This window comes from Balaenoptera acutorostrata, chromosome 4, assembly GCF_949987535.1.
Source record: "Balaenoptera acutorostrata chromosome 4, mBalAcu1.1, whole genome shotgun sequence".
Lineage (NCBI taxonomy): Eukaryota > Metazoa > Chordata > Mammalia > Artiodactyla > Balaenopteridae > Balaenoptera > Balaenoptera acutorostrata.
The window spans coordinates 54,364,092-54,388,637 of NC_080067.1; the positions used below are offsets into that span (position 1 = coordinate 54,364,092).

The following is a 24,546-nucleotide window of genomic DNA, read 5'->3' on the forward strand; positions in this document are numbered from 1 at the left end:
TTTTTAATAGGAGGAAACTCCTGGAACTCCCAAAAAGAAGGAAACTAAGAAAAAATTCAAGCTTGAGCCACATGATGATCAAGTTTTTCTGGATGGAAATGAGGTGAGAGTATCTAGCTTATAAGTAGAAATCCAATTTTCCATAGGAGTTTTTAGAATTATCTTTGATGCCTTCACTAAGAAAAGAAGTAATTTAGATAAATTTAACCATGTAGGTACAAAATCTACTTTTTAAAAGTGAATGTCTCTGAATTTAGATTTATAAAAAATTTTTTAAATCAATCCGAATCGGGTTCAGCTGTCTATGATAGATAGGAAACATGAAATAACAGTGGCTTAAAACAAAACAGATACTTGTTTCTCTCTCATTAATGAAATCGGAGGGTAAGCAGATACGGCAGCTCCATGGTGGATCTGAACTTTTCCGCCTGTGTGAGGCAGTTAGTAAAGATTACCTCATGGTGCAAAATGACTGCCAGCCTTATATCTGCATCCAGAGGAGGGAAGGAGAATGAGAGACATGCTTCCTTTTTAAGGATACTTTCCAGGAAGCTGGCGATTTTATTTCTGCATGGATTCCATTGGCCAGAACCTCATATGGTCATGCCTACCTGCAGTAAAGTCTTAGAAATATGCTTTTTATACTGGATGGTCATTTGCCCAGTAAAATATAAGATTTCCATTAGAATCAAAGGAAAAAAAGTACAATGGTTAAGGAGGGACACCTACAGGTTTCTGCCTCTTATAGTTAGACACACGACTATAAGGGTCTAAAATTTTCAACATTACTTGATGCTTTACTCAAGGAGATCATTTTTATTTATTTAGTGGCTTATTTGTATGGTTGTAGCCTTGCGTGAAGACCACTTAATTTAATCATTTAACCAATACAAAAACGTTTACTTATATACTGGCCATTGAGTTGTGAATTTCTTGCTATACCTAATACAAAAGTAGTATAAATAGAAAGCAGTGGTTCCTGGAGCTATGAGCTTGAAAATCTGGGAAGGCTTTTCACAAAACATGTGCACTAGGCTCATTCCAGGCATACTTGCATGAGGATCTCTAGGGTGGAATCCACAGTAAGTGAGTGTGTGTATGGATGTGTGTGTGTGTGTTGTATAATGTATCCCTGGGTGATTCTGATGTGAACCCCTGCTTAAGAACCAATGTAATAGAAGACCACAGGTCTTTCTTAATGTGAAAGCTCAAATACCTTCAGTTAAACATCAAGCATTGGCTATATGCGAAGTCGTTTTTATAGGTGTTGGGAATAACATGATAAATAGGATAAAATTATCTTCTTGGAAGCTCTTATAGTCTAGCAAGCATACAAGCGTTTAAACATGGTATGGGCATACCTCATTTTATTGTACTTCTCTTTATTGTGCTTCAGAGATAAAGTTTTTTGTTTGTATTTTTGTTTTCAGCAAATTGAAGGTTTACAGCAACCCTGCATTAAGTCTATCAACTCTGTTTTTCCAACAGCATTTGATCACTTTGTGTCTGTCCCGTTTTGGTATTTTTCACAATATTTCAAACCCTCCTCCAGCAAAAAAATTAAGACTCACCAAAGGCTCAGGTGATGGTTAGCATTTTTTAGCAATAAAGTATTTTTTACTTAGGGTATGTACATTGTTTTCTTAGACATAATGCTATTGCACACTTAATAGACTATAGTATAGTGTAAACATAACTTTTACATGCACTGGGAAACCCCCCAAAAAATAAATTATTGCGGTGATCTGGAGCTGAACTGGAAATACCTCTGAGGTACACTGTATATATTATATAGTACAGTATAATACAGTACATGCCTGTACTATATTACAGCATGGTGAGTATTATGATGGGAGAATACCAATTAGGGATAGGTAATTTAATCGAGAGAGGATAAGGAGGGTCTGGAGATTCTGGACACTTGACCTGAGCCTTGAAGGATGACTGGTAGATTGCCAGGTACACTGCAAAGGAGTTATAGGTCTGTTAGACAAAGGAAGCTTTTTCCTGAGCAAAAGCATGGGTGCTTGCATTCCCAAAAAGGCTAAGATTTTATTCTGCAGAAAGAAGCAGGCTTTGAAACTTTTAAAGATGGGAAACGTCTTTAAAAACTTGTTACTTTAGAATGCTAAATGGCAGAAGTGATGTCTGTGGATCCGATTTCCAGGATAAATGTGCAGCATTAAAAAAGAGGAATGTTAGAAATAGAAGCAAATCAAAAAGCAGTAACCAAGAGTGCTAGTCAAAATAGAACCAGGAAATGGAAGAGTACTGTTATTTATAGAAACTAAGAGATAAAACTAAGAGTTTTATGGATGATGAACAGAGTTCTGATTATTCTAAATGAAGTAAATTTCTGTTTTATAAAGTAAGCTTTAAAGCAGTGGTTCCTAGCTTTGCGGCTACAGACCCTCCGTGGGGAGCTGTCAATGAAATTATTGCAGGGAGTCATAGAATCTTTATGTTCACTGAGCAAGATCTTTAATAATGGTTCTTTGCTTCTCATCAGTTGGGTGGAATTGAGAGCTGCTGGATCTTTAATAGGGCCTGACTGGAATCTATCATAACTGTGCTCTTAGACTGGTTGGTTCTACTCTACTCATGCCAGTATACATCATTACATTAGGGGCAAAAAGGCTGTACAATTGCTGGTCTTTAGGTTGAATAAGTAATGGTTAAGTAATGGTTTGCACACAGGAGTAAACTGTTAAAAGCATGCAGGTACACAGAAATGTACTTAACTGCGTTAGGTAATTTATAGTTTTTAAAATAATTTTCTAACTGAATGGATACCAAAAGAAACACTGCTACTAAAGGAACAGTCTTTGGAATTTGTTTACCTTTAAAAGTAGTTCTTATATGTTAAGAGGTTGGAAGTAACTGTTTGTTGTTCTAATGTAACCTTAAAACTTTAAGCACTGAGGTTTCTTGATTCTTCTAGGTATTTGTGTGGATCTATGACCCAGTTCACTTTAAAACATTTGTCATGGGATTAATTCTTGGTAAGTACAATCTCTAAAATTTAGAAAGGAATATAAACAATGCAGAAGCCAGAAAGAAAATGTTTAACATAAAATAGTTATTTTTTTAAAGTACATTTTAAATAAAGCCAGAAGATAAATGATAAACTGAGGAGAATATTTGCACTACATCTTTAAGAGATTAAGAGCCTGCTAGGAAAATGGTAAAGGTAACTCACAGATAAAGAAATACAGTGACCGGACTTCCCTGGTGGCGCAGTGGTTAAGAATCCGCCTGCCAATGCAGGGAACATGGGTTCAAGCCCTGGTCCGGGAAGATCCCACATGCCACGGAGCAGCTAAGCCTGTGCGCCACAACTGCTGAGCCTGTGCTCTGGAGCCTGTGAGCCACAACTACTGAGCCCACGCGCCTAGAGCCCATGCTCCACAACAAGAGAAGCCACCGCAATGAGAAGCCCACTCACCACACGAAGAGTAACCCCTGCTCACCACAACCAGAGAAAGCCCGCATGCAGCAACGAAGACCCTATGCAGCCAAAAATAAAATATAAATAAATAAATTTATTTAAAAAAAGAAAGAAATACAGTGACCAATAATTGTGAGTGATACTTAATCACACTCATATTAGATACAAATTAAAGTAACAGTGATTATCAAGAGAATTATAAAGTTTAATAGTACCTACTCTTAGTGAAGGTCCAACACTTAAGAAAAACGAATACTCTCCAATAATTGATGATATGTCCGTTTTATTTTTTATGGAGGGCAGTTTGGCAATATCTTCCAAATTTTAAATGTGTACACACTGACTCAACTATTCTACTTCTAGGAATTTATCTCATGGCTGTTCCTAATACAGTTGCACAAAGTATCTATTCAGAAATATGCATTGACACTTTAGTCTAATCCTTATCCCTCAGACTATATTTAGGAGGGCCATTAGCGAATATCTTTCAAGTTTTTTTTCTTTTTTTAATTTTTGAATTTTATTTTATTTATTTTTTTATACAGCAGGTTATTAGTCATCAATTTTATACACATCAGTGTATACATGTCAATCCCAATCACCCAATTCAGCACACCACCATCCCCACCCCACCGCGGCTTTCCCCCCTTGGTATCCATACGTTTGTTCTCTACATCTGTGTCTCTATTTCTGCCCTGCAAACCAGTTCATCTGTACCATTTTTCTAGGTTGAACGTACATGCGTTAATATACGATATTTGTTTTTCTCTTTCTGACTTACTTCACTCTGTATGACAGTCTCTAGATCCATCCACGTCTCAACAAATGACTCAGTTTCGTTCCTTTTTATGACTGAGTAATATTCCATTGTATATATGTACCACAACTTCTTTATCCATTCGTCTGTCGATGGGCATTTAGGTTGCTTCCATGACCTGGCTATTGTAAATAGTGCTGCAATGAACATTGGGGTGCATGTGTCTTTTTGAATTATGGTTTTCTCTGGGTATATACCCAGTAGTGGGATTGCTGGGTCATACGGTAATTCTATTTTTAGTTTTTTAAGGAACCTCCATACTGTTCTCCATAGTGGCTGTATCAATTTACATTCCCAGCCAACGGTGCAAGAGGGTTCCCTTTTCTCCACACCCTCTCCAGCATTTGTTGTTTGTAGATTTTCTGATGATGCCCATTCTAACTGGTGTGAGGTGATACCTCATTGTAGTTTTGATTTGCATTTCTCTAATAATTAGTGATGTTGAGCAGCTTTTCATATGCTTCTTGGCCATCTGTATGTCTTCTTTGGAGAAATGTCTATTTAGGTCTTCTGCCTATTTTTGGATTGGGTTGTTTGTTTCTTTAATATTGAGCTGCATGAGCTGTTTATATAGTTTGGAGGTTAATCCTTTGTCCGTTGATTCGTTTGCAAATATTTTCTCCCATTCTGAGGGTGGTCTTTTCATCTTGCTTATGGTTTCCTTTGCTGTGCAAAAGCTTTGAAGTTTCATTAAGTCCCATTTGTTTATTTTTGTTTTTATTTCCATTCCTCTAGGAGGTGGATCAAAAAAGATCTTGCTGTGATTTATGTCCAAGAGTGTTCTTCCTATGTTTTCCTCTAAGAGTTTTATAGTGTCCAGTCTTACATTTAGGTCTCGAATCTATTTTGAGTTTATTTTTGTGTATGGTGTTAGGGAGTGTTCTAATTTCATTCTTTTCCATGTAGCTGTCCAGTTTTCCCAGCACCACTTATTGAAGAAACTGTCTTTTCTCCATTGTATATCCTTGCCTCCTTTGTCATAGATTAGTTGACCGTAGGTGCGTGGGTTTATCTCTGGGCTTTCTATCTTGTTCCATTGATCTATGTTTCTGTTTTTGTGCCAGTACCATATTGTCTTGATTACTGTAGCTTTGTAGTATAGTCTGAAGTCAGGGAGTCTGATTCCTCCAGCTCCGTTTTTTTCCCTCAAGGCTGCTTTGGCTATTCGGGGTCTTTTGTGTCTCCATACAAATTTTAAGATTTTTTGTTCTAGTTCCATAAAAAATGCCATTGGTAATTTGATAGGGATTGCATTGAATCTGTAGATTGCTTTGGGTAGTATAGTCATTTTCACAATATTGATTCTTCCAATCCAAGAACATGGTATATCTCTCTATCTGTTGGTATCATCTTTAACTTCTTTCATCAGTGTCTTACAGTTTTCTGCATACAGGTCTTTTGTCTCCCTAGGTAGGTTTATTCCTAGGTATTTTATTCTTCTTGTTGCAATGGTAAATGGGAGTGCTTCCTTAATTTCTCTTTCAGATTTTTCATCATTAGTGTATAGGAATGCAAGAGATTTCTGTGCATTAATTTTATATCCTGCAACTTTACCAAATTCATTGATTAGCTCTAGTAGTTTTCTGGTGGCATTTTTAGGATTCTCTACGTATAGTATCATGTCATCTGCAAACATCTTTCAAGTTTTAAATGCCCTTACCCTTTGACCTAATAGTTACACTTCAAGGAATTTATCCTGTGCTGTAATCACAATTGCACACATGTACATGTACATTGGTGTTTGTTGCCCTCTTGTCTATAATAGGATAAAACTGGAAACAGATCAAGTCCCTCAGTAGGAGTATGGTGAAATAAATTACAGTACAACTGCGTGCCAGAATATCATGCAGCTTTTAAAGAATTAGATAAGACTAATTCTTATTAGTACTCATGGAAAGATATCTAGAATAGATTAAATGAACACTGTAAAAGAGTAAGAGTATTATAAGCTCATTTTTGTAAAAAAAAAAAAAATTCTATGTAGCTAGTTTTAATTGTATATAGGCAGTCTCTGGGAGTACAAATAAATCATAGTAATTAACCTCTGGGGAATGGACCAAGAATTGGATGAAGACTTCACATTATACCTTTTGGTTTTTTATTTTTTCTTTACTGTTTTGGGTTTTTGTTTGTTTGTTTTGGGGTTTTTTTGCTTGTTTTGTTACCATAGGTATGTGTTATTCCTGTAAATTTGGTGGGGGGGAGGGGAGGGTATAGAGTAGAGGGAGGGAATGATTTAACAAGTAGAAAAAATAGTTAAACAAGTTTGATCAATATGATCATAGGATCCCATTCAAAATAATAAATCCAATCCTTAGCTTATAAATGAAATAGCTAGAATTTGAATTTGAATCCTGATCTCTTTTGCTGTAAATACCTAAAAACCAGGTCTTTCTTTTGATTGTTCCATGTGGTCCCACTGTACTTAGAAAAAAACTGGAGATGCTTGTATACAGCTTCCCTAACTACCAAAAATGATCTGTATCAGAATTTCCTGGTGAGCGTTTCATTTGGTAGATGTCAGAGCTTCACCCCAGAACCAATCTGCAGGGAGGGATCTTTGGAATCATTTTTGGTTATTTCTATTGTTTGGTTGTTGTTTCTTTAAGCTTCCCTATTTGATAGACAGATATCTTATAGTCAAAAATAAGGTTGACAGCAGCAGCAGTTGATCATTTAAGGAGCTAACAGTCTCACATTTTTAGACAACACTTTTTTCTAATTACATATAATTTATACTATAAAAATCCTAATTTGATTTAAAAATAGTAGTTAAACTATTAGGTTGAACTATGAAATGGTTGATAATCGACCATATTTTACCTATAAAAATGGCAATTTTTTATGTTTCAATATGGTTATGTTTTATTTCTCCCCCTAGGAGTATATTCACTGTTATGGCAGCTAAGCCATTTAAAATTTTAACCTAAAGGTTATGTATGTAACTTTTTCATTTCTTGTTCCAGTGATTGCAGTGATAGCAGCCACCCTCTTCCCTCTTTGGCCAGCAGAAATGAGAGTAGGTGTTTATTACCTCAGTGTGGGTGCAGGCTGTTTTGTAGCCAGCATTCTTCTCCTTGCTGTTGGTAAGTATTGTTATTAGTAAGACTGACCTCGGTAAGAGGTAGATATTGAGCAGTTTGGACTGTAATCTGGAGCTTCAGTAAAGTTTAACAGCAAAATTAATGTAAGTGAATCAAGAAGTATATGGGCCTACTTTTTGGGTCATATCCCAAAACTGACTCAGGCTTGAAGTAGTATATGTGCTTGATTAGATTTGGTCTGTTGCGATGAAAGGATTTAATATGTCTCAATCTGCAAATAGTTATGCTTTAAGATTTAACTACCACAAGGACTTCAATATTTTTACAGTGGTTGATCATTTATTAGACATAATACTTTCAGTAAACACTTTTTTTTTTTTACTTAAGACAAATGAAATTTATTTTAAACATTTACATTTTATACAGTAAATGATTGTAAACAATTGATTTGCCATTTTTAGTAAAAATCAGTTTGTACCATGTACCAAGATAAATTCTTGATGCATTAACAGGTTGTAAAATGCTTTTTAAAAATCAACAAGAAAATGTAAATAATGTTATTTTATGTTTCTGATTGATTGGGGTCTTTCATAGCTAAAAATAACAGTATAAAAATAACCCAATTCAAAAGAGGAAATTCAAAACAATTGATTAATAAATATATGAAAAATGCTCATCACTAGTTATCAAATGATAAAATTAAGATAATGAGGTATTTTTTGCTTATATAATTAGGAACTTTTTTTTGTTTTTTTGTTTTGTTTTGTTTGAAATGGAAATAGTGCCAAGGAGGGTTTGACTATAAGGAAATATGCCTAAATATAAATGGTGGTGGTAGTTTTGAATGATTTTAATGTTCTTCTTTACACTTGTCTGTATTTTTTACAATGAACATGTTACTATGAGAAAAAACAAGTATTATTTTGCTTAAAATTCTAGTCTTTGAAGATTTTCCTGTATAGGGTAAACTGGTCTAATTTAGTTTTTCATTTTGGGAAAGAAATAGGAATTTTTTTATGCTTGTCTAAAGCTCTTTAGTGATTTTTTTTTTTAACGTTATATATAATTCTTTGAACCATCGAGAGTTTATGTTGGTATATGGTACTAAGTTCTGATCGTTTTCCTCAAATGACAAATAAGCTTTTCCACTACGACATATAGGAGTACTTCTTTATAGAAATGTTTTTAAATATCCACATTAATGATTTAATATCTGTTTTTAGAGGACATGATTTGACCAAGATTATCTGAGGAGGGTGTGTGTTATTCTGAGATTCTATGATATATAATGTAATAGATTCTTATGTTTATAAAACATTACTGCTATAGCCCTAAGCAGTTCCCCTCTGCACATCCCTTCACCCTGGACATCAAAGTGTCCTGAGTTGGTGCCACCACCCATGGACCCAGGAATTCATTGAGTATTTTCATTCAATTCATCTTGTTTATGGGCCTCCATTTTTTTCTGGGATCTCTGACTGTGTGTGAAGCCTTTTTCATCCACCTTTCAGTTTTTCCTTCCTCTAGCTTAGTCACCTTGAAAATAGCCCCTGAAGTTTCTGCATGTAACAGCACCCTTGTAGGCCAAGAAATAATATCTAAGAGTGTGAAGCAGGTAATTTGTGGTAGTGTACTACCTGCATCAAGAATGAGAAGCCATAAACTTTTATCTGCCGTTAGATATACTAATCAAGTTGGTGTCTTCTGGTTCCCAAATCTCTGAAAATTTAGAAGCTCTTTGAAATTTTTCAGGAAAGGTTTAACTCCACTGAATAGAATTAACCCACTTGGTTATCTTTTATTTAAACCAATATTCACAGTAATTTATGGTTATTATCTTGTTTTGCTTTTTAAAGTATTGTTTCTTCAGTAATGTTTTCTATAATTTTTCATTTTAAATACACCATGGATTTAAGTAGCATTGTGCATTGAATAGTCTTGTGACTCAAATCAGAAAATAAACCCAACGTTTTCGTTGCTTCTCTTAGAAAATGTTATTTCTCTTGGAAGATTCCAAATATACTTTCAGATGGTTTTGATCTGTACCTCACTTATAAATTGGAGATTTTTTTAATATTATCTCATGAACTATTATATATTGGTCAAAATTATATTTGGTGCTACTTTGAATACATATTCTTAGTATTGCCATTTAAAATAAGATCTTTGCCGATTTTCTAAATATGTCACTTTTAGTATAGAAATGGTATGACAATACATATCACAGTGGTTTTCTCATAATTCCTCTCCTTTTGCCCCTGATAATCTACTGCCACATAGAGAAAAATTGTAAAAAATGTTAGAATTCTGCTACACCCAGTTTATATATGACATTAGAATTTAGATTTTATTTGCCATTTCGATATTGCTCTTTCTTGGATTTGAGGCAAGATTTCATATTATGAACTGTCTGTCTTACAACCCTTCAAAGCCTATCATAACATCATAATTCTATTTGGAGGGAAAAATATGCAGCCTCCTTAAGAGATGTTCATTATTTATTTTTATCAGTGGGGTTTATTCACTGATTATTCCATAATTTCAAAGCATATTTGCCTTTTCTGTTTGTACCACAAAAGATACTGATGTATACACACACAGTCTTTCAGGATATTTATGTTCTTTTGTGAAAATAGAAATTACTGCTTTATAAAAGTCAAGGGAGCTATAACCATTTTATTTGTCCAAAGCAATATAATGGAAGAAACATAGATGAGCTTTTCTCAGGTCTTATTTGAAAACAATGATATAATTATCAGTAAAGAAAACAAGAACTAAAATAAAACCAAAAAACCTGTCATAATTGATTAGTCCATAACATTCACATAATCATGACCTTAAAAAAAAGAAAAAGAAAAACCAGGCAAATCACTCACTCAGCTCTTCTGTATGTTTGATAAATAAGAGAAAACTATATGAAATATTGGGGTTTGTGTTTGTGATAGCTCATTACTATAAACTTTAAAATTCTCAATTTCTTCCATTATCTAAACCACAGTTTTGTCATATATTGCTCTAAAAGAGTAACTTCAAACCTATTTGTTGAAGCAGTCTGGCTTTCGTTAGCATTGTATGTTTCCTAATATTGGGAGAAGGTTGGTCCTCAAAATAAACAGAAATTATATACTTATTTAAGAAACTCATAACTTTTAGTAAAACATTATCTTATTGTTCAAAAGTATTTTTTCTTAGAAGACTTATCCTTTAGGCAGGGTAGGCACATGCCTTGAACTCATGATACATTTAGGGGCCCACGGAAATTGTTTCATTTTCATTTCTTTTAAAATCAAAAGTAATAATATATACACATGTATATCATAGTGAACCTGCACAGGATTATATTTGTATTTGTACCAGTATGGTCGGAAAAGCAGCATTTTTAATATTTTTTAATGAAGGAATTGCCTTACAAAGGCAAAAGTGTCTGGGGTCTAGGGAAGTCATGGTGCAGCCCTGCTTTCTCCTTGTTAAGGCTGCTTAAGGTATCCTTCATCCTGCATTTGTTTCCTTTTTCTTCTACCGTGGTCTCATGTGTACTTCAGGGTCCAACTGGCAGCTGTGCTTATTGAACTATAACATAGCAAAGTGCATAAATCATAAGTATATCCATGAAACAGCACCCGAATTAAAAAACTATAAAAGCAATTTTTTGAATGGCATTGTAGCATTATGCCCTCAAGTTCAGAGAAGAATGCTCTGTGCCTAGAATACTGTTGATAGCTGCTAAACTAGGATTTAATTGTTTATACTTAAGGTGCATGTAATATGCAAATAATAAAACTCTGAATGTTTTCCCACTTTTTCATTAACAAATATTCCGTGCTTTCTGAGTCAATGCTTGAATTATTCAATTAGAGAAATTTTTCTCCCACAGCTCGTTGCATTCTATTTCTCATCATTTGGCTCATAACTGGAGGAAGGCACCATTTTTGGTTCTTGCCAAATCTGACTGCTGACGTGGGCTTCATTGACTCCTTCAGGCCTCTGTACACACATGAATATAAAGGACCAAAAGCAGACTTAAAGAAAGATGAGAAGTCTGAAACCAAAAAGCAGCAGAAGTCCGACAGTGAGGAAAAGTCAGACAGTGAGAAAAAGGAAGATGAGGAAGGAAAAGTAGGACCAGGAAATCATGGAACAGAAGGCTCAGGTGGAGAACGGCATTCAGACACAGACAGTGACAGGCGAGAAGATGACCGATCCCAACACAGTAGTGGAAATGGGAATGATTTTGAAATGATCACAAAAGAGGAACTGGAACAGCAAACAGATGGGGATTGTGAAGAGGAGGAAGAAGAAGACAATGATGGAGAAACAACTAAATCTTCACATGAAAAATCATAATCTGACTCATTTGGGGACTAAATAAGTGCAAGAGGTTGGATTTTCTAGGTTCGCTGATCATCATCATGTACACATGACATTTGTAGCATTCTTTAAATCCATTTACTGAAGTGGATTTGACATCCAAGCAGTTATATTCAGCCCCTCATTTCATGTAATACTATTATTGGTACAGTCTAAAGCCATTTGTAAGTTTTATCTATTTGATAATTTTACAGTAAATAGGTCTCATTTATTTTGATAGTTATCAAAGGTGCACTTTCCACAGTGACATTTACATTAATGACATTTTTTGATAGTTGTATGGCTTTTTACTGTTAGACTAATCAAAATAACTAAAAGGGATAAAAACAAACACCAACATTTCAGATTATGCATAGTTATGTAGCCATTTCACAGTTTCTTTAAGGTGAAATGCTTAAATTATTGTTCTTGATAGTTTAGCTTTTGTTGATTATAAAATTATACCAGAGAATTTCCAAGATTCTGAGTTAGCAGGGTTCAAAAGCATTTTGTGGAAACAAGCCAACTAGTAATAATGCAGCAACACTTTTAGTTTAACTACAAATTCTCCTTTTCCAACTTAGGAAATCCAAACTGATTTGTACGACCGAGTCAGAGTAAGGTGGTCATCTCCAACAGAGGAAGCAAGCAGCATTGGTTGGAAGGTGATGGCTCTTCTTCCCATTTCCTTGTCATAAAGTAAAATGTATTCTGTACATAATTTACAAATAAACATTTTATTTTAATTGACTTCTTATTTAGACATTTTCTCAACACTTAAATTTGTAAAATTAAGACCATTTAAGTGTATGTTTTTAGAGAAACGGAAGTTTCAATAACCCAGAAAACATCTGTGATCTTTCTGCAGCAGCTTCAGTTTTGTGCCAACATTCCATGTATTTGAATATGAATTAAAACGATCCTTATTAAATAAGAGCAGACTTAAAGTAGCTGTTTGTACGCCTTAATGTTCATTTTGATTTATCTTAAATCTCTACATTCAGAAATGGGGTGCTGTATTATCAGACCAGGAGAACTGCTATGAAAGATAATTTACTGTTCTAAAATATCAATTTAAAATAAAGAACATAAAAGAAAACATAAGAGAACCATTGGACTCTAATTGCTTTAAACTAGTTTTGCAGTTTGATTTCATGTCTTGCAAACCTTAGTTACAAATCTTTAGGAAAAATCATGTGTTTACCTATGAGCATAATCATTCCTTGGAGTTATACTCTTATAAAATGATAATGAATATTAAATTATTTTCCTTCAGTCACAGAGCATTTTGCTTTGTAGTTGAAATAGGTGGTGTGTATAGGTCTTCATTTTTCTTTAGGCAGTTTCCCACCTAAGTGTTAGACTAAAGATGTTAAATTTTCCTAATTGCGAAAAAGTACACTGTCTGTATACTGACACATTTTGTTAAACATGGCTTGTTTGCTTCTTTATAGTATTCCTTGTTAAGTGGACAGAAATGTGGCTATTTGATGTTAATGCAACTCTATCAAGGCTGCAGTCAATCAGTTTAAGTTTCCTCCTAGCAAATGTTCATTGGTTTAAGTGCCTGGGTGTTTTCCCCTCACATTTTCAGAGCTCTTCTGCTTTATTTCCCCAAAAGGGATGCATAATTATAACTTCTGAGCTTCTTAATTACCAGTAGCATTAATACCTATTTTGGGATATGATAATGGTACCAAAAGTGTCTTTCAGAAATAAAAATGATTTAACCTTTACTGTTGTGATAATGCCCAGGCACTCAATATTTATCCTTAAGCTCTTTATAATATATGTACTATGTCTAACCTTTAAGACATTTGGAGCATGGCAGGAAAGTCAGCTTCTTATCGATATGTGTGGATTCTTAAAGAATGTTAGTACAAATTTTTATAAATATTAGGTGGTCCCTGGGGGAAAATGTCATTCTTACTATGGTTAGAAAGCAAGTTCGAAATTTCAGCTCTTTTACTATTCAAGGTTGTATACTTTAAACAAAAAAATCAAAAGACTGCCACTGTTATATTTCTCAGAATAATAGATGGCTGTCTTTGTTGACTAACATTAAATATTCTTATGCCAGAGCATGGAAAATTGTTTACATTAGTCATTGGAATTGTGATTTAAAAAAAAAAAAAACTTCAGGTTTGCTATGCTATACTGTAAATAGAAGCATGAAGCTTTTGGATAATGTAGGATTTACTGTGGAGTGGGTATAAATTGACTTAACTAATAAGCAGGATTGAATTAACAAACTGAGTCCAGATAATAATAATAATGCATTTGTGATTGTAAAGTCAATGTATTAAATAGGTTGTTTCTCCTTTTCCATCCCACTGATTTCTTTAATTTTCAAATTATATGGCCTTCTAGATGACTTTAATTGAAATAATTTGGATTTAGCCAAATACTATCAAAAAGTAATAAATTTTAATATATCACATTAAAATTATGCAGTGGTGATGGGTTTTAATGTTTTCCCCCCTTCTGGTTTTTTACATTATGTGTACCAATTAGCTGCTAACTATAGAAAAATCATCTTGTGTCTTTTGTAAATTGAATTTTCTTTTTTGAATCTTTATGAGGAATTGGAAAACAATAAGTACAGTTGATCATCATTATTCGTGTAGTTAGGTTCTGTAAAGTCACCACCAACACGGAATTAACAAATACTGAATCATTGCTCCTAGGGGAAATACTGGGGTTATTGTGTGAGCTTCTGGCCACATTTTCACCAACTAATCAATACATAAATTTGTTTTAGGTGTCTTTCTGTTTTGTTGAGTTAACTAACATTGAACTCATGGTCAACAGCACCATAACTTCATGCCCGACCCAAGCTTATCTAACACACGTGCTTTCTCCATATGGTCTCTTACAGCCTTCTAGTACTTAGGAACACTAGACAGCATTTCAGCACTACATTTGAGGGCCATTTTAAACAGTAAAATCACCAGTAAAAAAGCACAAAAATGCAAAAAACAATGCACTAAATAGAGAAAAGGATGCTTGTTTAAGAGAGCTGAACCAAGGACACAGCATGTCAACTTGTCACCCTCAACTGGGAACATATGCATTGGGCAAGTCAAATTTTTCACCTCTCTATGCATGATTGTGAAAGCACCACAAAAGTTTTAAACAACAGGCAAATTTACAAATACAGAATCCACAAATAAGGATCAACTGTACTTAACTGTATTATAAAGCTGTGACATATCTGTCTGATCTACAGAATAGGATTTATTGCTGAATCATGCTCCAGTATTTCCATAACATTTTAAATATCCATTCTGTCTGAAAGTAAATACTTAGTTCCTAATTGTATGTAGTAGTTTCCTTTTACTCTTTGTTTTAGCAGTATTTCAGTTCTTTGTCCATTTGTTCAGTAATACCAAACACAACGTGCCAGAATTTTAGGTGTAGCCATGAATTTTAAAAAAAGTTTTGCCCTCTTGGACCATCAGATAGTGTGAAAGGTGCTATGGTAGGGATTTGCCAAATGTGCTGGATATCTCTACCTCTCCAGTTCCACTCTGCTCTCTGCCCTCAAGAGACTTATGAGTGGACCACGGCAGTGGGCTGCTTCACCTCCTGGCTTCTGGGTGGGTGTGGCTAAGGAGTGTCCTAGCTAGAGGTCTGAGGATGGTCAGGGTAACCTCTCTGCTCTCCCACTATGGGCTGCCTCAATAGTCAAAGGTTACCACTTCCTGTAAACTTTTCTTCACTCCTTTCCTTCGAGTTGCCACTTCCTGTTCTCTTCCCTTCTGGCCAAGGGGTGATGTCAGCTCTGCTGATACTAGCCTGGAGCTGTTGAAGCTATTGTGCCTCCTCTTGTGGCTCCCCTACACCCCACATCTTTGTTAGTATCTCCTCAGAGTATCTTTTTTTAAAAAATTTTTATTTATTTATTTATTTATTTATGGCTGTGTTGGGTCTTCGTTTCTGTGCGAGGGCTTTCTCTAGTTGCGGCAAGTGGGGGCCACTCTTCATCGCGGTGCGTGGGCCTCATAATTGCGGCCTCTCTTGTTGCGGAGCACAGGCTCCAGACGCGCAGGCTCAGTAGTTGTGGCTCACGGGCCTAGTTGCTCCGCGGCATGTGGGATCCTCCCAGACCAGGGCTCGAACCCGTGTCCCCTGCATTGGCAGGCAGACTCCCAACCACTGCACCACCAGGGAAGCCCTCCTCAGAGTATCTTAATTTAAGAACCATCTGCTTCCTACTGGGAACCAAGACCAGTAAATCAGAGAAATTCCTAGAGAACAATTCTGATGAAGAGTTTACCTCTTTGATGGGTCCTTGTCCCCAAACATTATTAGAAAGTATCTCACAACCTTACAGAGCATACCCTAAGAGTTTTGTTTTTGTTTTCTGGGGGGATTTTTTTGAATTTTATTTTATTTATTTTTTATACGGCAGGTTCTTATTAGTTATCTATTTTATACATATTAGTGTCTATATGTCAATCCCAACCTCCCAATTCATCCCACCGCCACCACCCCCGCCCCCCCTTTCCCCCCTTGGTGTCCATACGTTTGTTCTCTACATCTGTGTCTCTATTTCTGCCTTGCAAACCGGTTCATCTGTACCATTTTTCTAGATTCCACATATATGAGTTAATATACGATATTTGTTTTTCTCTTTCTGACTTACTTCACTCTGTATGACAATCTCTAGGTCCATCCACGTCTCTACAAATGACCCAATTTCGTTCCTTTTTATGGCTGAGTAATATTCCATTGTATATATGTACCACATCTTCTTTACCCATTCGTCTGTCGATGGGCACTTAGGTTGTTTCCATGACCTGGCTATTGTAAATAGTGCTGCAATGAACATTGGGGTGCATGTGTCTTTTTGAATTATGGTTTTCTCTGGGTATATGCCCAGTAGTGGGATTGCTGGGTCATATGGTAATTCTATTTTTAGTTTTTTAAGGAACCTCCATACTGTTCTCCATAGTGGCTGTATCAATTTACTTTCCCACCAACAGTGAAAGAGGGTTCCCTTTTCTCCACACGCTCTCCAGCATTTGTTGTTTGTAGATTTTCTGCCCTAAGAGTTTTGATAACCAAAATCCTATTCTGGTAGATACCTATGCAGATAACCACACAAAGAAACAAATTTGTTTTCTTTAGCAAGCTCCTAAGCCAATGCCTGCAGCATTTAGTTATAAGTTTTTGAGTAGGTCCAAATGCATTTACTCCACTCTTCTAACCTAGCCCAGAGACCCTCTGAAACTAAAGTAAATCACACATAGATCTGTAGTTTTTGGATTGTCCAAAAGGCTCGTCATCTCTATTTCAGCATGGCCGTTGAAAGAGTAGAGTGGGCTAAGGTTCTCTGGAGTCAAATCATCACACTTTGGTCTCATCTTGTTTTAAGTGAATACCTAGATCACTTCAACTTTTTGTGCCATGGATCCTTTCTCAGAATAATGTTTTTAAGTGCAGAAAATAAAATGCATAGCATTACAAAACCAATTATGTTGAAGTGTAAGTTATCAAAATATGTACATGTGTGATACAGTAATATATGTTCATTTAATAGCCAGGTCTAGCAGAGAGTTTAATAACTGCTATGACATTGAAGTAGCATGAACAATATATTGAGATCTCTGCAACTGTAATGTGATATGAAAAGACCTGATTTCTGTTAGTGCCGAAGTCACGTTACTGCCTAAAACAACTCTGGATTGTTGTATGCATTTATAATCAAAGGAAATACTAAATTTCAGTTACAGTCTAGTGGAAAGAAAGTAATTTTTTTCCCATCCAAGTTCACATATCCTCTGAATTCTATCAAATCCCTTAGAGGTCTGTGGACTCCAAGGTAAGACCCCTTTACCTAGCTAATCAGATACACCAATATCAAGTGAGACTAGAACATTATATTCAAAGGCCAGTGATACTTAATTTAGCATAATTTAGTATTTAATGTGATTCACAGCTCATGTCTACTTCATTAACACATATTTAGCAAGTTCCATGGTGGGACAGCCTTCGGGACCAGCCAGATGCTGTGCTGTTGCCATGATCATACCTGTGCACTGCTTCACGTGTAGCAGGATCGTCAGCAACAAGTGGGCGGCCTGCCTGGGGCTGCTGCAAGCCGAGTACACCCAGGAAGACTCCCTGCAGTGCTGCGTGCCGCTGGCCCACACGGACCTGACCAAGAAGCTGCTCAATTATGCACCCCTGCAAAAGTGATGGTTCTGGAGCCCGGTCATGGTTTGCTTAAAATTTCTTCCTTTGGGGAACACTCCTTCCTCTTCTGTAGTCTCCTCATTCCATTCTAGGGTGACTGGCCCCATGGAAGAGCACATGACCCAACCCAGACCAATCCAAGTCCTCTCTTCAGGATCTAGAGTTCTAAGGACCAAGTGGGCCTGGAGGCACCAATGGCTGTGTTTCCTTCAGGTGGACCAAGCCTGCCTAGAAATAAAACCAATGTAAAAAAAGCAGAACCAGGAAAGACAAGACATAATGCCATCTTGGAACTCCTAGATCCAGCCGTGCCTGGATTTTTCAGTTACATGAGTGAACGAATTCCTCATTTTTGCTTAAGCTATTTTGTGAGGCTCTGTCCCTTGGAACTGAAAGATGACCGACTTACACGGGATAATAAGTATGAACAGTGACACTGAAGTTCTGTTGGAGGGAATTAACTCAAAGTGGGGAAGTGCCACAATCAAATTTGCATCTTAGACTATACTAACCACATGGAAATGGGCTCATGAGGGGCAAGTCTAGAGGGAAGGAGAGTATGTGGCTCTTGGAGCGACCATCAGATTCTGAATATTTCTAATAGTTCTTAAATTTACGTGTTCTAACCAAAACTTCCCTCTTGTTTTAAAGTAGAGATTATTTTCTTATTACAGAAAACTCAGAAAATACTTAAAAGCAAAAATAAGGAAACAGAAAACCCCCAAATCTACCCTGCAGGGACAACCACTGTTAAAACTTAACGTTTATACTTCTAAACTCTTACCTGTGTAACTGTGAGTTCACTGAGGTGGGAAAATGTATTAAATAAGTACAAGTACCTTGCACTTAGAATATGCAAAAATTGCTGATCTGGAAAAAGAACGTGCGAAACTACAGACTTAACATTTTTTCCAGAAGAACAAATCATTGACCAGCTTATGATTTTAAATTGTATTTCTGTTCATCAACTTCAAGCTTCAAATTGTGAACTTAATGTTAACCTGAGACTAAGTATATGCCAAATGCATGTTACAAAGATTTCACATTAGGATGTGTTTGATGATGAACATAAGAGGGATTTAGATGAGGAAGATTTAATGGTTAACTTACCCATATCTTTACCTCTTACAATTATAGCAGTTTGTACTGCAAAGAAAAAGTAAAGATTACTAACAAACAAATTAGTCTACAACTGAAGAAAATAGCAATGAGTATGTAGAAACTGGTCTGCATTTATTGAATATATAGTCTGTACAATATCTGTCAGACTTCACTACTAGAAAGAGCTATTAGATGCTACATAAGTAAGACAGATCACATCTCCATCCCTGCTCTCTAGTTGCATATACTCTGCAAGGTTTACAAGATTGAAACTCTTATTCTTAATAACTTTGTTCTCACTGTTTAATAGAACCCTCAGAGTTCTCCACTTCTCAAACTCCTATACATTTGCTTCTACCTCATCTTCCAGCCTGCCTCCAATTCAGTCTCTTTCCTAAGGACAGATTGTAAATTTTATTTCTTAAAAACAGCATATGCAAGGACTCTGAAGATGTCTAGTGATTCCCTCAGGCTCCAACCAAAGTGACTTATTAAATAACAGTACTGGAAGGCAGCATGGAATGTTTGTTTTAAAGTTTCCATCAATGCCAAGGCACAATTATAAACAGTTTCCCTATAGCAAGGGGACCAATTCCTGGGAAATAAGCTCAAATTTTCAGCCCCGTTGCCTACTCACATTCTTTTTTTTTTCTGGCCATGCCACATGGCTTGCGAGATCTTAGTTCCCCTACCAGGCAGTGAAAGTGCTGAGTCCTAACCACCGGACCGCCAGGGAATTCCCCCAACTCACAGTCTTTATTCCACCCTATACAGATTAAGAGGAGTGTGGTGACCAGTAGGGACAGAAGGAATGCCATTTAGACTCCCAATATAGACCATAGACTGCTTTTCTACGAGGCAATTACAGTTTTCTGCAGCACTCAGGAAGATGGTCATCTGAAGAATCTTGAAACTGGGAGACCCGATCCACCTTCCCTTCTTTTCTTCGTTCGGCCAACTGAGCCCCTACTATGTACCAAACAAGGAAGATACAACATGAGGAACCTGTAGTCCCTGCCCCCAAGCAGCTCACAGCCCAGGGAAGGGGCATGCAGCAAGCCTCTGCCCATACAAGAGCAAACACGGTGCAGAAGGAGATCCATCCTCTACCCTAAGAGCACAGTCTCTGCCACCTGAAAGTTTCCAGCCTTGTGCGGGAAGATAAGGCAAATACAGAGTCAAACCCTGTGTGCCATGGAGACAAAACATTGGTGCTGTGGGGCTTCGATCATGAAGGAAAGACTGGGGAGGCAAAAAAGGAAGATGGTTGGGGTAGCGCTTCTGCAACAAGCAAGGGTTTTACCACTGCAATCACTCATTCCCTGTGCTTCCTTTTTACCATCAACAGATGTTTTCCAGAATTGGGAATATTGCCCTCCAGGAGTTTACAAATCCAAGTGAAAAATAACCGCAAACTGTTGGAGTAGAAAGGAAAGGAACAAAAGAATAACTCCTTGGGCCTCTGTGATGGAGGCTTCCAGTACACAGCCTTAACATCTGGGACAATGTCAAACAAGCATTCCACTTATTTCTTAAGTATCTTGTGCTTATCATAGTTAAACCTGCTTAAAATAAAATCCACCAGGATGCTCATTTTGTTTACCCTATGCTGCACTACAAAGAGGAAGCAACCCAAGACATTGTTCTGTGCTGCTGAGAACAATTCCATTTCCTTCCTGTTGGCTGATTTTATTTTTCTTGATGCAACGTGTAATTAGGGGCATTTTTTTCAAACAGATGTGTACTATAAAATTCAGTCTCTACTGCAGCAACATAAGATCCTCCTGCAGATCAAGGCAGCCAAGAATGGTGCATTTAGAGAAGGGGGTTTGCTTTAATGTTGTGTGTGACCAACTTCCTGTTGCCTTTTAACGTTCTCTTGCTGGAACAGCACAACTGGATAATTAAGAAATGCACACATGCACAGGAAATCTTTTTAAATAAAATTTTGAAATAAAGTGTAACATACCTAAAGAAAAGTATACAAATCCTAAGTGTATGGCTCAGTGAATTGTCACAGTGAACACACCCACGTGACATCAGTCAGACCAAGAAGTAGAACACCAGCACCCAGAAACCCCCGTGCCGCCCCCAGCCACCTGACTCTTCCCTTCCCCACCATGCTCACTTCTGCCTGTTTTTAACATCATATAAAATGGAACTATCTTATGTACTCTTTTATGCTGGACTTTTCAACGTTGGGAGATCCATATTGTATGTAGCAACAGTTGCGTCACTTTGCACAGATGATTAGTCACCTCCTGGATGGGAGAGAGAACCACACAGATGAGTGGAGGTTTCCCTCAGACTGGGACTCCAAGTGCTGTGCCATTGCCTCGTCTCCGCAGTCTAACACTGGATGCACAGAGCCACCGCTATCCACTGCGGGTGGATTCCTGGCTGGGAGAGCAGTTTCCTGAGAACCCTCTGACCATTAAACCTCCCTATTAAGGGAATTCCCTATTAAGAATTCTTCTGGGGGCTTCCCTGGTGGCGCAGTGGTTGAGAATCTGCCTGCCAATGCAGGGGACACGGGTTCGAGCCCTGGTCTGGGAAGATCCCACATGCCGCAGAGCAACTAAGCCCGTGAGCCACAGTTACTGAGCCTGCGCGTCTGGAGCCTGTGCTCCGCAACAAGAGAGGCCGCGATAGTGAGAGGCCCGCGCACCGCGATGAAGAGTGGCCCCCACTTGCCGCAACTAGAGAAAGCCCTAGCACGGAAACGAAGACCCAACACAGTCAAAAATAGATAAATAAATAAATAAAATTAAAAAAAAAACAAAAAAAACAGTTAAAACATTTAAAAAAAAAAAAAAAAAGAATTCTTCTGCTCCCTTCACTGTGAGTTCAACTAGTATTTGCTGAGCCCCCCCCGCCCCCGTGTGTAAATCCCTGTGCTGTGTGAACGCTGCAGGGATAACAATCCCAAGAAGATGCAATGGGAGCAATGAGACAGTACACCAATAACTATCATTCAAGGGCTCAATCTGATTAGAGGTGATAAGAGAAATACAAGGTACTTTGGGAGTTTTAAAGTCGGAGGAAATCACACTCAGGGATCAGAAAAAGACTTGGCAATGGTGTTCAAGACTTGGAGGCCCAATGGGGTCAATAGGATGATCTGTGGAAAGACTCCAGGCCAAGGCTATATGCTGAGTAAAAACAAAAAACAAAGACAGGTAAGGATCACTTTGTGGAGAGTAGTAAGTGACCCAATTGTCTTAATCATAGGGAATATTGGGAATTGAGGGTTTTTTTTAAAAGTATAGTTGATTTACAATGTTGTGTTAATTACTGCTGTACAGCAAAGTGATTCAGTTATACATATATATACACATTCTTTTTTAATATTCTTTCACATTATGGTTTATTGAATATAGTTCTCTGTGCTATATGGTAGGACCTTGTTGTTTATCAGGAATTGAGTCTTGAAAGCCAGGAGGAAATCATTTTGCAGGAGGCCTTAGATGTCAAGGTAAGGAAGGAATTTATTCCAGTGGCTTTTTCCACTGGCTTCTGCCCTTCAGCCTACAAGGGTGCTCAGACCTCCCTTTTCTAACAACTTCTGTCCACTCTTCCTCTCTCCTAAGTATCTTTATTCCTCCCTTCACTCCTCGTCCTTTTTAAGAATCTTATTCTCCATTTCAGTTTAACCCACTGCCAGCTGGTTTCTATACCGAACATTCTTCCAAAATTACTATTGCTGAGATCTTTGTATGTCTCAGAGTTCTTGGTTGTAAAGAACTGAACCAGCTCTGGCTAGAGGAAGGAGAAATGGGATTTACGGGGAAGGATATTGAGTGGCTCCCAAGATTGAAGAGAAAACTGGAAAAGTACGCTTAGAAAACAGGAAGGAACAAAGAAATATCTGGCAACCTAGAACCCAGCCACCAGAACAGGCTACTCAGGTCTCCATGCCATTGAATCCTCCTATCACACCTCTGCTTGACTGATCTGACCGCCCCAACTCTTTGCATCACTCTTTCAAGGGTCAAGGTCCTGGGTGGGAGCATCCTTCTGGCTGACCTTGGGTCAAGGGTCTGGCCTCTCACCCAGGAGTCAGGGAGGAGAACTATTTACCCTTATCAGCTTTTTAGTGAGAGGCAGAGTTTCCAAAATAGTAAGCTATTTGAATAAGTGCAACCTCTCCCAACTGCTAAGCCAAACAGCCTCTTTTGAGCGTTCATTCCACTTTATCTCTGCATCATTCATCACCATCAGCCACCAGTCCTCCACCTCCCACCTTCTTAAACTTCCCTCTTCCTTCAGCATCCAGGATATGGCTTTTTCCTGGTTCTTCTCTGCTTCTGGCCACTACTCCTCTATCCGCCTCTTCAGTGTTGAGGCTCCCAAAATCCCTTCCTTGTCCTCGCTCCTTATATAGACTCCCTCGGGAAATTACATTTATATCCTTGGCTCCAAATGTGACCCTAAATTTTTTGCTCCAGCCTTGATTCTCATTCTGGGCTTAAGTCCCATAGACACCTCAATATCAGTGTGTCCCAAATGGAACTTCAGGGCTGCACGCCTTACTGGCCTCAAGTCACAATTGGCCCAACTGGAAATCCAGTCATCCATGGTCCCCATATATAGTCAGCCACCAAATTCTGTCCATTCTATTTCAAAAGTGTCCCTTTACTTACTGAAATATTTAAAAGGTCTCTTGACTGCCATTCTGCTTCCTGATGAGCATTGAAGATCTGGACTGGGTTTGACTGCTGGAACCATGGCCTAGAGAGACAGAAGGGGAAAAGGGAGCCCTATGTGGGAGCTCGCCAGCTTCTATACTTCAGGGTCTTCAAGAGCATCTTCTTATTCTTCTCTCTTTTTAAAGTTTAATTTTGTATTATATTCACCTGGTTCAAAAATCATAAGTTATAAAGGGTATACAAAATCTCTCTCTTAACTTTGCATCTGCCCAGTTTCTCGTCCCACTCCACCCCCTCCCCTATAGATATCCTTCCAGAGTTTCTTTATGCATTTATAAAAAAGTATGAATAAAAGTTCTTATTTTCACTCCCTCCCACCCTTTGTTTTTTTTTTTTTGTTTTTTTTTTTTAAGATTTGGACTTACACTGGGGGCTTCAGGCTACTCTTTTAGAGAAACCTTGCAAGAAGCACTGATTTTTTTTTTAAAGGTTTTTTATTTATTTATTTATTTATTTTATTTATGGCTGTGTTGGGTCTTCGTTTCTGTGCCATGGCTTTCTCCAGCTGTGGCAAGCGGGGGCCACTCTTCATCGCGGTGCGCGGGCCTCTCACTATCGCGGCCTCTCTTGTTGCGGAGCACAGGCTCCAGACGCGCAGGCTCAGCAATTGTGGCTCACGGGCCTAGTTGCTCCGCGGCATGTGGGATCTTCCCAGATCAGGGCCCGAACCCGCGTCCCCTGCATTGGCAGGCAGATTCTCAACCACTGCGCCACCAGGGAAGCCCCCACCCTTTGTTTTTACCCTAAAGGCACACACTATATCCTCTCTTCTGTATCTTACTTTTTGCCACTTAACAAACATGTGCTGGTAAAACTTTCCATATCATTGGATAGTAGAGAGCTGCCTTATTTTTTAAAATTTTTATTTTATATAGGAGT

The 24,546-nt window shown here is 37.6% G+C and overlaps 2 protein-coding genes across 3 annotated transcripts in view; both read left to right on the plus strand.

Annotated features, from left to right (window-relative positions):
* SEC62 (SEC62 homolog, preprotein translocation factor) overlaps positions 1–14,105 on the plus strand; it is a 30,733-nt gene extending 16,628 nt beyond the window's left edge. Inside the window, exons 5-8 of one of the 2 annotated variants that reach the window (XM_007197532.2) lie at positions 11–103; positions 2,942–3,002; positions 7,232–7,351; positions 11,184–14,105. In XM_007197532.2, the coding sequence (XP_007197594.1) occupies positions 11–103; positions 2,942–3,002; positions 7,232–7,351; positions 11,184–11,653 (744 nt within the window). In that variant the 3' untranslated portion in view covers positions 11,654–14,105. The remainder of the gene's footprint in view (positions 1–10; positions 104–2,941; positions 3,003–7,231; positions 7,352–11,183) is intronic. The other variant, XM_057545531.1, reaches the window with a different exon arrangement.
* Positions 14,106–17,683: 3,578 nt separating this feature from the next.
* LOC114235921 (RNA polymerase II, I and III subunit L) lies at positions 17,684–17,860 on the plus strand. Its single transcript, XM_028162674.1, has one exon. It carries the CDS (start codon positions 17,684–17,686, stop codon positions 17,858–17,860), a length of 177 nt encoding a protein of 58 aa, XP_028018475.1.
* The last annotated feature ends 6,686 nt before the right edge of the window (positions 17,861–24,546 follow it).